The sequence below is a fragment of the Thamnophis elegans genome, chromosome 5 (assembly GCF_009769535.1).
Source record: "Thamnophis elegans isolate rThaEle1 chromosome 5, rThaEle1.pri, whole genome shotgun sequence".
NCBI classification, from domain to species: Eukaryota; Metazoa; Chordata; class Lepidosauria; order Squamata; family Colubridae; genus Thamnophis; species Thamnophis elegans.
The window spans coordinates 49,878,763-49,891,240 of NC_045545.1; the positions used below are offsets into that span (position 1 = coordinate 49,878,763).

The 12,478-nt window shown below is 38.4% G+C and overlaps 1 protein-coding gene across 4 annotated transcripts in view; it reads left to right on the plus strand.

The window, feature by feature from the left end:
- The first annotated feature begins 966 nt into the window (after nt 1-966).
- UHRF1BP1 (UHRF1 binding protein 1) overlaps nt 967-12,478 on the plus strand; it is a 66,268-nt gene continuing 54,756 nt past the window's right edge. For all 4 annotated transcript variants that reach the window (XM_032218719.1, XM_032218720.1, XM_032218721.1 and 1 more), the window contains exon 1: nt 967-1,160. In XM_032218719.1, coding sequence (XP_032074610.1) covers nt 1,117-1,160 — 44 coding nt within the window. In that variant the 5' untranslated portion in view covers nt 967-1,116. The remainder of the gene's footprint in view (nt 1,161-12,478) is intronic.

Here is a 12,478-nt window from a genome sequence, read left to right on the forward strand (position 1 = left end):
CTCTATGGTCCCTTCCAGCTCAGTTCTGATTGACTGATTGAATTGTTAGGTTCTTTATTCCAGCATTGGCAATCAGCCTCAGCTTTATGGACATCCACAAAGTTTATGAATATCCTTTCATCTAATTTATGAAGATGTTGAGGAGCATTAGGCCCAATTTGAATCCTGATAGAAGTCCCTGCATACTCCACTCCAGGTGGATATAATAGACCCATTAAGGTCAACACCTGGGATATAGCTGTTCAATAAATCTATCTAGCAGTGGGATCATCCATCCCACATTTTTCCTGTTACCTAGAAGGAGACTGAAAGTGTCACACAAATACCATTTGCTTGTCTGTGGTTCTGCTAATGTGTCTTGCGAACTGTTTTTGATGGTCAGAAACTTAGGCAAACTCAGACAATGACTTCCTGAATTATCCACAACGAGATAAATCATGGCTTGGGGTTTAGAATAGAATAACAGAGTTGGATAATAATAGAGTTGGAAGGTACCTTGTAGGTCATCTAGTCCGACCTCTTGCTCAAGCAGGAGACCTTATATATACCATTTCTGACAGTCCAGTCTCTTTGCACGAATACAGACCAAATCTCCTTTAAAATGGAGGAAGCGGTTCTTTCTTACGTGCTATTCAAAATCCCCGGAGATGAGGAGCTACAGTATTTCTTTTACAAAACAAAACAGCGTTCTCTAGCGCCCGGTGAGAAAAAGCAAACGGTAATCCAGACGAAGCCGGAGGAGCCGCGAGAACATTTGCGCCTCAGCCGCTTTGCTGGCAACCGGAGAGAGGTTGCTGAGGCTGCTACTGGCCCTGTGAGCCAATAGAGGGCGCTGCCACACCGCCCGTTTCGTCCCGTCTCTGCCCCCCCCCCCTTCCAATCTCTCTCTCCAGAGGGCGGGGGCGCGAGTAGCTTTGCCGGACTTCGCCGCGGTGGCGGCCGGGATTCTGGCGGAGCCTGCTTGGGAAGAGGGTGGGGGCGGTGGGGAGGAGAGGACGGAGGATGGCTGGAGCTATTAGTGGCCGCGGCGGCAGCTGCAAGATCCGTGGCCGGCTACAAAGAGAATGACGGGGCACTTGGGGCGATAGAGGATCCGCATCCTGTCTCTGGCCCAGCATGGCTGGTCTCATCAAGAAGCAGATTCTAAAGCACCTGTCCAGGTAAAGGTGGACCGAGGGGAGTGGGGGGGTCCCCTCTGGGGAGCTGTTCGAGGGGCGCCGAGCGCAGAAGGCAGGCGGGCTCCGTTGCTGGAAAATCGGGCCGGGGGCGCAGCGGAGGGTGAGACAGTTGGAAGCGGCTCTGCGGCAGCTGAAGTCTTGCAAGCGGGGGGCAGGTTCGCGAAGCCCCCTGACCCTCCGAAGGTATTTCCTTAGCCACTTTTCTCTCTCCCCCCAGTCCTCCTTTCCGACGATTGTTTATTCTTCCCTGGTGTGATATTTAATCACCTTCTCTACGATCAGTTTGCCCCTTTGACGTCTCTTCTGCCCTTTTCCCCTTTCTAGGGATTAGAGGACATCCAACTGGTGGATATTAATATTGGTTCCTCTAGTTTATCACCTTCCGCCTTGAGCAATAATATTGTCTCACTGTATTACCGCACTTAAAGGAAGGTCTGTTAAAATGGTCCTTTGTGTGCCTCTTTTACACACGCAGTGGGTGAAGGTTGACTTTCAAACCCAGAGAAAGATCTAAGATGTTGCTGATTTTTGTTTTGTAAAGACTATCTTCCTGGGTCGTTTCTTTCATCTTCTCATCACAACTAGTGTCCTAGACCCTTCAAGGATTTCAAATGAATGTTTCCTTTGCGAAACATTGTCTAGGAAACATTACAATGTAATTTTTAATATATATATATATATAATTTACTTTATAGGGAGAATAAAATTGAAAAAAATACTCTGTGTGCAATCCAGAAGCCATGGAGAAAGTTTATATGGAAAAGCATATAAATGAGTAGAATAATGAATTGTTTTGTATTTTCCAAGAGAAAAACAGTAACCTATTATTGAATGTAGACACTCAGATTTATCTGACTTCAGGTAGATTTGCCAGCCCCATTACTTTGGGTGACATTTCCTTTTATTTTCACTTGTTAATGAATTGTTACTAGTATGAAAACTCTTGAGTTAAATATGGATTGAAGGGGAAAATGCAAATTACAGTGTGATCATTTAATCTGAGAAGCTTTAAAAGTCCCCAGATGGTTTTGCTTATGATTCTGACTAGGAAAGCAAAACCAGAGACAGAGAAGGAAAATAGATTAACTTCCTCAAATCCTCGGTAGCTTAATGCCCAGTCTGCATGTTATGGGGAATAAATAGCTTTGCCACAGAGTCATTCTGCCCTTTCTCTCTATTCTCTTTTCTTGCATATGGCAATATAAAATGGGATTCTGGTGCAGGAGAGTATAGTTGCCTTTGGTTACAGTGGCTTACTTCAGCTCACTGACTTTGAAAACAAAATAGCAACAATTGAGAATGTGCATAGAAAGGCAGACTTTTCTGATTTGCATCATTCTCCTTTTTAATTTATTATATGTTCCCTACATTTTTCTTCAAAGACACCAATCCCTATTGATTATTTGATTAGATTTGATCTCAGTTGTACTTGCTATGAGTTTTAGTAGTTTACAACATAAACATCCAACAATAATAATGTATAGATTAAGTGGAAAGAAAGTGTCTGACTGAATAATTTTCATGGATGTATGGCATTTTAAAGCTGTGTGTCTCTAATATCAGTCTAGCATTAATCATACTCATTAATTATACTGGCTGTCATATTGGAGGAATGATCATAATTCTGTAAAAGGTGATTATCCTTAAGTACCAAAGCACTTTAATATTAAATACAATTATGCACAGATTCTATGAAGAGAGAACATTGCTTGCATAAACAGTTTCTAAAGATGTACAATGTCAGTAAATTTCAATGCTGCCTTTAAATCCTTAACGGACTACTAAACATAACTAGTAAAACAGCCAAGAAAGAATTATAGGAAATATCAACAATATTCTTCATAATAAATACATTTTTATTAGGGTGCTAGCTGGCAAAATAGGTGATTTTCTGAAAAACAAAATAGTGTAGGTCAAGTATTAGATAAATACTGTATAATATTCTTGTAATGGAAGTGCCTGTTGTCCTCAGGGAAAAGAACAATTGTATGGAAATATTACAACCACAATTGAGTTCATAATTTTGGTTGCTAAGCAATGTGGTTGTTAAGTCAGTTTTGTTCCATTTTACGACCTTTCTTGCCACAGTTGTTAAGTGAATCACTGAAGTTGTTAAGTTAGTAATATAATTGTTAAATGAATATGGCTCTCCCATTGACTTGTCAGACAGTTGCAACAGGTGATCACATGATCTGAGACACTGCAATCATAAACACATGCCAATTGCCAAGCATCTGAAGTTTGATTGCATGACCATAGATGCAATAGTCATAAGTGTGAAAAACAATCATTAATCACTTTTTTCAGTGCTGTTGTAACTTTGAGTGGTCACTAAACAAATGGTTATAAATTGAGGAGTATCTATATTGATACATTAGTTATTGGACAGTGTGTTTTCTGAAAAAGCCATTGGCAAATATTAGTAAATAATGTGTTTTGGGAGTGGGTTGAATGTAGAAAAACTATTCAAGGATATTAGTGAAAAATATCTGCCCACGCCATTCAGTGATTCACAATTTGCTTGTAGTGTTTCTGTTCAATAAACTCAAAAACAAAAGGGAAGTGATCCTATTAATTTAAATGCTCTTGTTTCTCCATCTGGTCTTGTTTTGGTGGAAAATTAAGAAAAACAAGTCATATTAAAATAATAGACTTGCAAAATGTATAAGACTTGGGAGAGATAAAGGAAAGAGAATTGTTTTGAGTTGTAATGCAATTCATACAGTGTCCTTAACATTTTTGTGACAGCAGTATGAGAGGTTATGCCCTTAAATCCACTTTAAGGGCAAAGTTGAAAGGAGGGTTTGGGATAATGGAATAATAAGGACAATAGAGAGTGCATTGGCTAAGGAGAGGAGAGGAGACTATTTGGCTAAGTGTGATTAGACCTACAAGGAATTATTCTCAGGTGCAGAAATTCTCAGTATACATGCAAAACGGTAGAATGATCATCATTATAACAATAATATTACCAACAAAGGGGGTATTAAAGAAGATAATAAAGAAGGATAAATAATACTACAGCCATGCTACACTGGGTAAATTACATAGACATTAGACAGTGCAGTGATACTGTAGGTGTTCAACAAAGTAATGGCGTGAAGGAAAACAAACTGTCCTTGTGTTTTGTTGTTTTGGAATAATTGTTATTACATAGTTATCATATATATGCTCTCATTAGAAATGTTATCTCAGGTTTTACTGTAAATACATTATCAGGAAATAAAAACAAGTTAATTTAAGATTTTTAATTAAGGTTTGTAGAAGAAAGTTAAAACAAAAATTAAAGCAAGTTTCTTTCACTCTCTTCCACTATCTTTTCACTATAACTTGTTCTGCAATGCTTTCTAAAGAGCCAGGAAGTCTAATGACTAAAATAAAAAAGCAAGATAGATAATAGACAATAACCTTCTAGGTAAAACAAAGAACATAATTTTAAGAGGCAAGATCAGTTTCATGAAGACAGACTGATCAGCTAAGGACTATAATTACAGGTATTCATTGTCATAGAACCATTATAGACCCTTGTCCATTAAGGTAGTATGTTGTGAGGATTTTATGACCGTTTTTCTGCCAGCATTTAAGTAAAGGTAATGGTTAAAAACCAAACGACACAGTCATTAAGCAAACTTATGGTTCCCTATGGGCAGGATTTTGCTGAAAACTGGAGGTGCTGATTTTGGACAAAACTATTCTTAAAACACTTGAACATGGAACACTGCAAATGGCCATAAATGCAGAATATCACGTTTAGTAATGTGGAGCTTAACATGTTTTTTGAATTTTTATTTTAATCTCCATCTTTACTTCTTCCAGGTTTTATGCCTTGAACAAAATAATGTAGGACAAGTGAAAGGAGAGAAATCTTACTCTTTGAGATGCTAGATCCAGGTTGATTGATATATTAAAAGATTTTAACACTTGAAAGCATTACTTTCAAAGGGCATTAAATATTAAGAAAACAGTATTACTTAAAAAGTACAAACAGATGGTCCTTGCTTAATGACCATGGCACTCAGCAAATGTTATTAAATGACTTGATCTTAAGTAAGGACTACCCATATGTACTTTTTAAGTACTTCAAGTACCAGTAGAAAATAACATTTGTTCAGTGCCATCATAATTTCAAACAGTCACTAAATGGCATTTGTTTCTGATCTTTGAAGCTAAAGCTATTACAATGCCCCTGCAATCGTATGATCAAAATTTGGCCCCTGGTAACTTGCCTACATTTACGATTGCAGGATTTGCTTCAATTCCCCTTACAGTCCTCTCTCCTACCTACCTCTGCTCTTTTGGCCACCTTGCACTCCATCTGCCCTGCTGCCTCCACCATGCTGTGCTCTGCCTAGCACTCCACTGCCTTGCTGACCTGTGCTCTACCACTAACTCCCCAGCTGACCTATATCATACCTTCCTCTGCTGACGTGTCGTGCCTGACCTGATCCTTTGCAAGGCAACGTCAGGTCTCAAGCACTGCCTTTCTGCGGCCTCATCTGGCTTTGGAAAGCAATGCTAGACCAGCAGTTACCTTTGTGGTGGGTTAGGCCCAGGGCATCTCATCAGCAGTGGGAGGAAGAAGCAAAAGACAGGCAGGGGTGGCAGAGAGCAGGGCAGCAGGGTCACAGGATGCAGTATGAAGCAGCAAGGTAGCAGGGGCAGCAGATTGATGATGGATGGTGGCAGAGTGCCCTAAAGGGGAGAAGAGATAGGTTGGTAGGGTCAATCATGATTGTGCCATTTTTAGGCGAGGAGAAGCATGAAGTCCTCGCTTAATGATGGCACAATCTTGTCCTAATAATTGCGACTGGGACTATTCTGAACCACTGGCGCTAACGTCTGCAATGACATGGTGTTTTGCCTAACCACAACACTTAGTGATGGAAATTCCAGTCCAGTTAGGGCTGTTAAGTGAGAATATATATATATATAACCTGTGCTCTTATTGCCTCTTAGGCAGATGTGTTAACCATTGAGCTACAGAGCTCGACTCCTTATCAGCCAGCCAGGGTGAGAGGTATATATTTAAAGTCACAACCCCTGGTATGCCCAAATATGGGAGGAAGGTCACACTTCCACTCTCTGTCTTCGGCTCGTCACAAGAGACCATCCAGACAGAAACCCAATATATATATATATACACACACACACACACACACACATACATACATACATATATAATATTTTATATTTTATAAATATTATTATTAGGTTAATCTTCTTTGGTGAGATTCACAGCCTTTGGGACTTGTTGGTAGCCTAACAGCTCGAGTCTTAACCAAGGATCTAGGAACTGTTAAGGTAACATTGGAGGATATAAGCTGTTCCAAGTAGGGTGGTTTTTTGTAGAGTCGGAATGTTCAAGTCAGGTAAATTTAGAATTTTCAAATAGCGAGGTAGCCCTTTAGGTATTGCTCCAAGGGCTCCAATTACAATTGGGACAACACATGATTTCTTTTTCCACAGTCGCTCAACCTCGATTTGCAAGTCCCGGTATTTTGTGATTTTTTCTTGCTGTTTATCTTCAATTCATGGATCACCAGGTATTGCAATGTCAATGAACCATACTTTTTTTCTTTTCAATTATTGTTATGTCAGGTGTGTTGTAGGCCAAGTGCCTGTCAGTCTGGATTCTGAAGTCCCACAAGATCTTGACTTTCTCATTCTCTAAAACCTTCTCAACCTGATGGTCCCAGTGGTTTTTGCTGTACTCAAATCCAAACTTTTGGCACAATTTCCAGTGAATAATCTTAGCAAACGCGGTCATGGCGTTGTAGGTAGTCAGTTTGTGAAATTTTGCTGCACCCCCTGATCAAGTGGTCAACTGTCTCATCTTTCTCATTACAGAGGCGACATTTGCTGTTGGTGGTAACATGTTGAATTTTTGCCTTCATGCAGTTTGTGGCTAAGGCTTGTTCTTGAGCTGCCAAAATAAAGCCTTCTGTTTCTTTTTTCAGTACTCCTGATCTTAACCAGTTCCATGTTAATTTTTGGTCAGCTTTGCCTTCAATACTTTTCAAGTATTGGCCATGCATAGCTTTGCTTTTCCAATTTTCAGCTTGCTTCTCAATTACTTCTTTCTTATATTCAGCTTCAAAAGGCCTCCTTTATTTACTTCCATAATCATTGGTTCTTCACTTTTATGGATGTAATCATTCAAACTGTGTCTTTCTTCTTCCACAGTTTGCTTTACTTGTAGGAGTCCTTGACCACCCTCTGCTCTTGGTGGATACAATCGGTCAACATCAGTTTTAGGGTGCAAAGCATGATTCATTGTCATAAGCTTCCTTGTTTTTCTGTCCAAATTGTCCAACTCCATCTGGGTCCAGTCAATTATTCCTGCAGAGTATCGAATTACAGGTATAGCCCAGGTATTTATGGCTTTTATGATGTTTTCTCCACTCAGTTTGGACTTTAATATCTTACGAATTCGTTGAATGTACTTGGCTGAGGTTAATTCCTTGACTTTATTATGCATTAAGAAAGAGGCCTCTAAAATCCACAAGTACTTGTGGCCTTCTTCTGGTTTTACTGCCTTTATCATTTCTTCATTCTCAAATTGTATTCCATCATCTTCTAGGACCTTGCCTGCTTTGGTTGCCATTGTTGCATATTTGTCAATTCCAAACTGCATACCAATGTCTTGGCTAAATTCTTTTGTGCTTTCAATTAATAAATTCAGTTCAGCTTTTGTTTTACCAAACAGCTTCAAATGATCTTCTACTATTATTATTATTATTATTATTATTATTATTATTATTATTATTATACAATTGTATCACAGCGGCCAGTTGTTTAGCCGGATTTGGCATTGGTTACTAGTCGGGCCCCACCCAGGGGCCTAGGACGTTGTAACGTATTTTCGTAATATGCGTGCAGATCCAAGCAGTGCGGCTTTTTGCATTTGACTGATGGTGATTTTGTCAATTTTTAACTGTTTTAAATGTAATTCCAGTGCTTTTGGAATAGCACCCAGTGTGCCAATTACCACTGGAATTATCACTGCTGGTTTGTGCCATAGTCGTTGAATTTCGATTTTTAAGTCCTGGTATCTTGCGATTTTTTCATGTTCCTTCTCGGCGACCCTGCTATCACCTGGTATTGCGATGTCTATGATTGTGACCTTATTTTTCTCAACCAGTGTGATGTCTGGTGTATTATGCGCCAGTATTTTGTCAGTTTGTATACGGAAATCCCACAAGATCTTGACCATCTGATTTTCGGTGCTTTTTCAGGCTGATGTTCCCACCAGTTTGTTGCTGTTTTAATATTATAATTTTTGCACAAATTCCAATGGATCATTTGTGCTACTGAATTGTGCCGCAATTTATACTCAGTCTGCGCGATTTTTTTACAGCAGCTGAGTATGTGATCAACAGTTTCATCAGCTTCTTTGCAAAGTCTGCATTTGGCATCATCAGAGGATTTTTCAATTTTGGCCTTAATGGCTTACAACATCTGCATGTCCCCAGTGATATTTCTACCTGCTGATTATCACCTCAAGGAAGCAGATAGTCTTTATCAGCTCTAGGTTGGACTATTGGTTCTTCATGCTATTTATAATACTGTTGGAAATCATTCCCAGCATCTATCTACTTTTTCTTGCTCTTTCTCAATGTCCACTTTCACAATCGTATGTTTCCATTGGAAAAACATAGCCTTAATTGCTCTAATCTTTATTATTGTAGAAATATCTTTATCTTTGATGATCTTCTGTCAAATTGTCATTATCTTTCCTGGAATGATTATTTCGCCACTATATTCTTCTTCTTTATTTTTGAGTCCCATTATACAGACACGAACACTGAGTTCATTAAGCATATTGGTTGATATCACATCTATCTTTTTACACATTTCATTTTTATTTTCTTAAAAAACACTTCTAGCTTATCTTTGCTTTCAGCTAATAAACTGGTATCATCAATGTACAAAATATTTCCTGTTTGAGACTCTTATTTTGATTCCAGTTGTGATATCATACAATTTTTCCATTGTTGTAATATTTTTACTTTTACAATGAATATAGGTTTAACACAAGTATGCATCCTTGTTAAATTCCCCTTTTTATTCTGAAATATTTTGTTTCTCCAAACTCTGTATTCTACAGAAGAATAATCAAGGATTCTGCCTTGAGTTTCACAGTAAAATGTCTTATTACATAAGAATAAAGACTATATTCTCTACATTCTCTTAGTCTCCTCATTATTTATGGTGTATCTATAGGCATCATATCTATAAGGGGAATGGTTGTCGTAGGAGACAACAGTTCCTATTTCTGAAGATTTTGCTCATTGTGTTTCATGCCACAGAGACTGCTTGCCAAAACTTAATTTGCAGCCTTTGGCTGGGAGTTCACGGCCTTGCAATTATCTCATGGAACTGATATGGTCTGTTGTTGCAGTAAACTCTTTGAAGGACTATTGCCTGGACTTTTTGGTGGATGAATGCAATTAATTCACAAGAGGTAAAAAGAGGGTTTTGTGTGTGTGTGACAAGGAGTCTGTTTCTTGCTTCTGCTAAGGCTGGGTCAAAACAAGTATGTAGTAGCCATACTGTAGTACTTTCAGAAACAGTACTTTATCAGATCTTAATTTACTTTGAATAGAGAAATCTCAGGTTTAATATATACTATTTGATAAGAATTGTATCTTATTTACAAATTGCTGGTGGTTAGTATAGCATTCCTTTTAAATCAGTACCAGCACCAATCTGTGGCCTGCCAGGAACTGGGCCATGCATGCAAGCGAAGCCCCATCCACACATACATGGAATGCAGGCATCACATGAAACTACACCCCTCAGGTCCATAGAAAAATCCCTCTCCATGGAATTGGTCTGCAGAGCCCAAAAGGTTGCAGGCTGCTATTTTAGTTCACTGAACTGTATAATGTCCCTGGAGAGGAATCTCAGCATTATCTCAAGATTCCTTTAGATTTTTAGAGCAAATAACTTACAATTTCCCTGCCTAAGTCTCTTTCAAACTCCAAGGCTCATTCTTTCAGCTCCAAAACCCAATTCTTTTGTTCTTTTCTTGGCTAGATTTAGATTACGTCATCTTTATCTAGGTTGGTTCCCAAGCAGATCAATTGAATCACTATATACTCTTTTCAAGGGAAAAGAAAGGATTTAACTATCTTGAGCAATTAGCTAACAGTCTCTGTTTTGTTTAAGGATTATACCTCTGGAAATGCCAAGACATGACATTATTACTTAGGTAACATGCTACTAATATGGAATAAAATGAAGATTTATATTTGAAGTATCTTTCAGATAAGATAAAAAGAGAACAACACTCTTTTTCATTTCTAGTTTTTCCTCTTTTGAATTAGCTGGGGAATTTGCATTACCTCATTAAGCTATAGACTGCAGTTGCCTAAAATAACTGTGGTGACTGAAAGTAACCGCTGAGGTGACACAATACTCTCAGTTCACATTAAGTTATGGTGATCTTTGATGGGATGTAATTTCTTCATTCTGAAATCCTCAAAGAGGTTGTACATTTGTAACTAAGCACTGATGCCCAAAAGGCAGGATAAAAATGTATAAAAATAATAACAATAACATTTTTTTAAAAGACAATTTTCTACAATTAAGGAACCAGCCACAGAGCCAAAGAAGAATCAAAACTTTACATTTGCTTTACTTCCTCAGCAAGAATGGCAGGTGTTTAAAGTTATGGCATTGAGCATGTTCTAGTGAGAGATAAAAGTGGATGTTCCCAGAAGATCTCCTACAATATTGTTTTTTCTCTTTGATGGAGATTGTTTCTATTCTTTAAAACTTGTTTAAGAATCTGGACTTGGCCTAGATGTCATGGATATTCTCTGTAGTTATGATAAATAGTACATATATTTCAGGGGTGGGTTCTGGCAAAAGCTACTGCTGGTTCGCTCATGGCTGCATCGCATGCTCATGCTTGATGTGCGCTGTGCACCCACGCGCAGTGCTTTAAAAATTGTGCATGCACAGAAGCAAAAAACAACATAGCAGTGCCTATGGAGCCGCCCGGAGAACCGGTTCAGGGGTGTGGCAGGCCTGGGCCGCTGCTGGTTCCAGCGACCCAGGCCACCAAACCACTACCGGTTCGGCTGAACTGGTAGGAACCCACCACTGATACATTTGTACTTCAGTTTATTCAGTAATAACTCATCTACTTTAGTATTCCGAAGGTTTGAGAAAGAAAACATTGTGGATTGGCTACACAGTTGGCAAATGAATGGTGCCCATGGGAATATTTTGGATTCTCGAATTATAGGAAGCATTTCCATGTTGGGAGATTCCTGGCAAGGAATGGGAAACATTTTACTTTTGAGGAGGGATATATGTACTGGTATTATAGTTTTACATTTTTATGCAACCATTAAATAAAGAAATCATACTCGAGATAATTTTGTTATTATGAATCTGCTTCTACTACTTTATATGTTTTATTTGATATTTGAGTGACAATCTTACTATGATATGAACATCTATTAAGAATGTGTTTTATAAATTCAATGTATAGATTCCACTTACAGTACACACAAACACACAACCAAATATTTATTTTCGTTTCATTAATCACATACTCATTTCTAAAGGAGAATTGTAGCTATATAATGTATATTATTGACTTTTTTCAATGTATTAGTATTTCTGCTAATCACATTTTGGCCTTTTCATGCTCTGAGAAACTAAGGGTAGCCTGGGATTTTCTTAGTTTGCTCATAAATTAACCATATGGCATAATATTTTGGCTTAAGAGAATGTAGAAATGCATCTTCTGCACATCTGATCTTAAGAGTCAAAAGTACAGGTAGTCTTCAGCTTATGACATTTTGCTTAGCAACTGTTCAAAGTTATGATGCAATATAAAAAAATGACTTACAGACGGTACTCACAATTACAACTGTTGCAGCATACTTGCTGTCACATGATCAAAATTTGAGCACTTGGCAACCAGTGTGTATTTACAATGAATCCAGCATCTTGGGGTCAACATGATCACCATTTGTATCTTTCCCAGCCAGCTTCTAAGAAGCAAAGTCAATGGGAGACACTGGATTTTCTTAATGAGTCACTTAACTGTGATGATCCAGTTAACAACCATAGCAAAACAGATAAAATTGGGTGCAACTCACTTAATGACCACTTCATTTAGCAATAGATGTTCTGGTCTCTATTGTGGTCATAAGTTGAGGACTACCTGTAATTGGTTGGATCTTGATACGTGGCATATTATTCAATTACAAAACAAATCCAACTTCAAGAATGCAAAACAACTTATGCCTAATTAGGTAAGTTCAACAGCAATAGAAAAT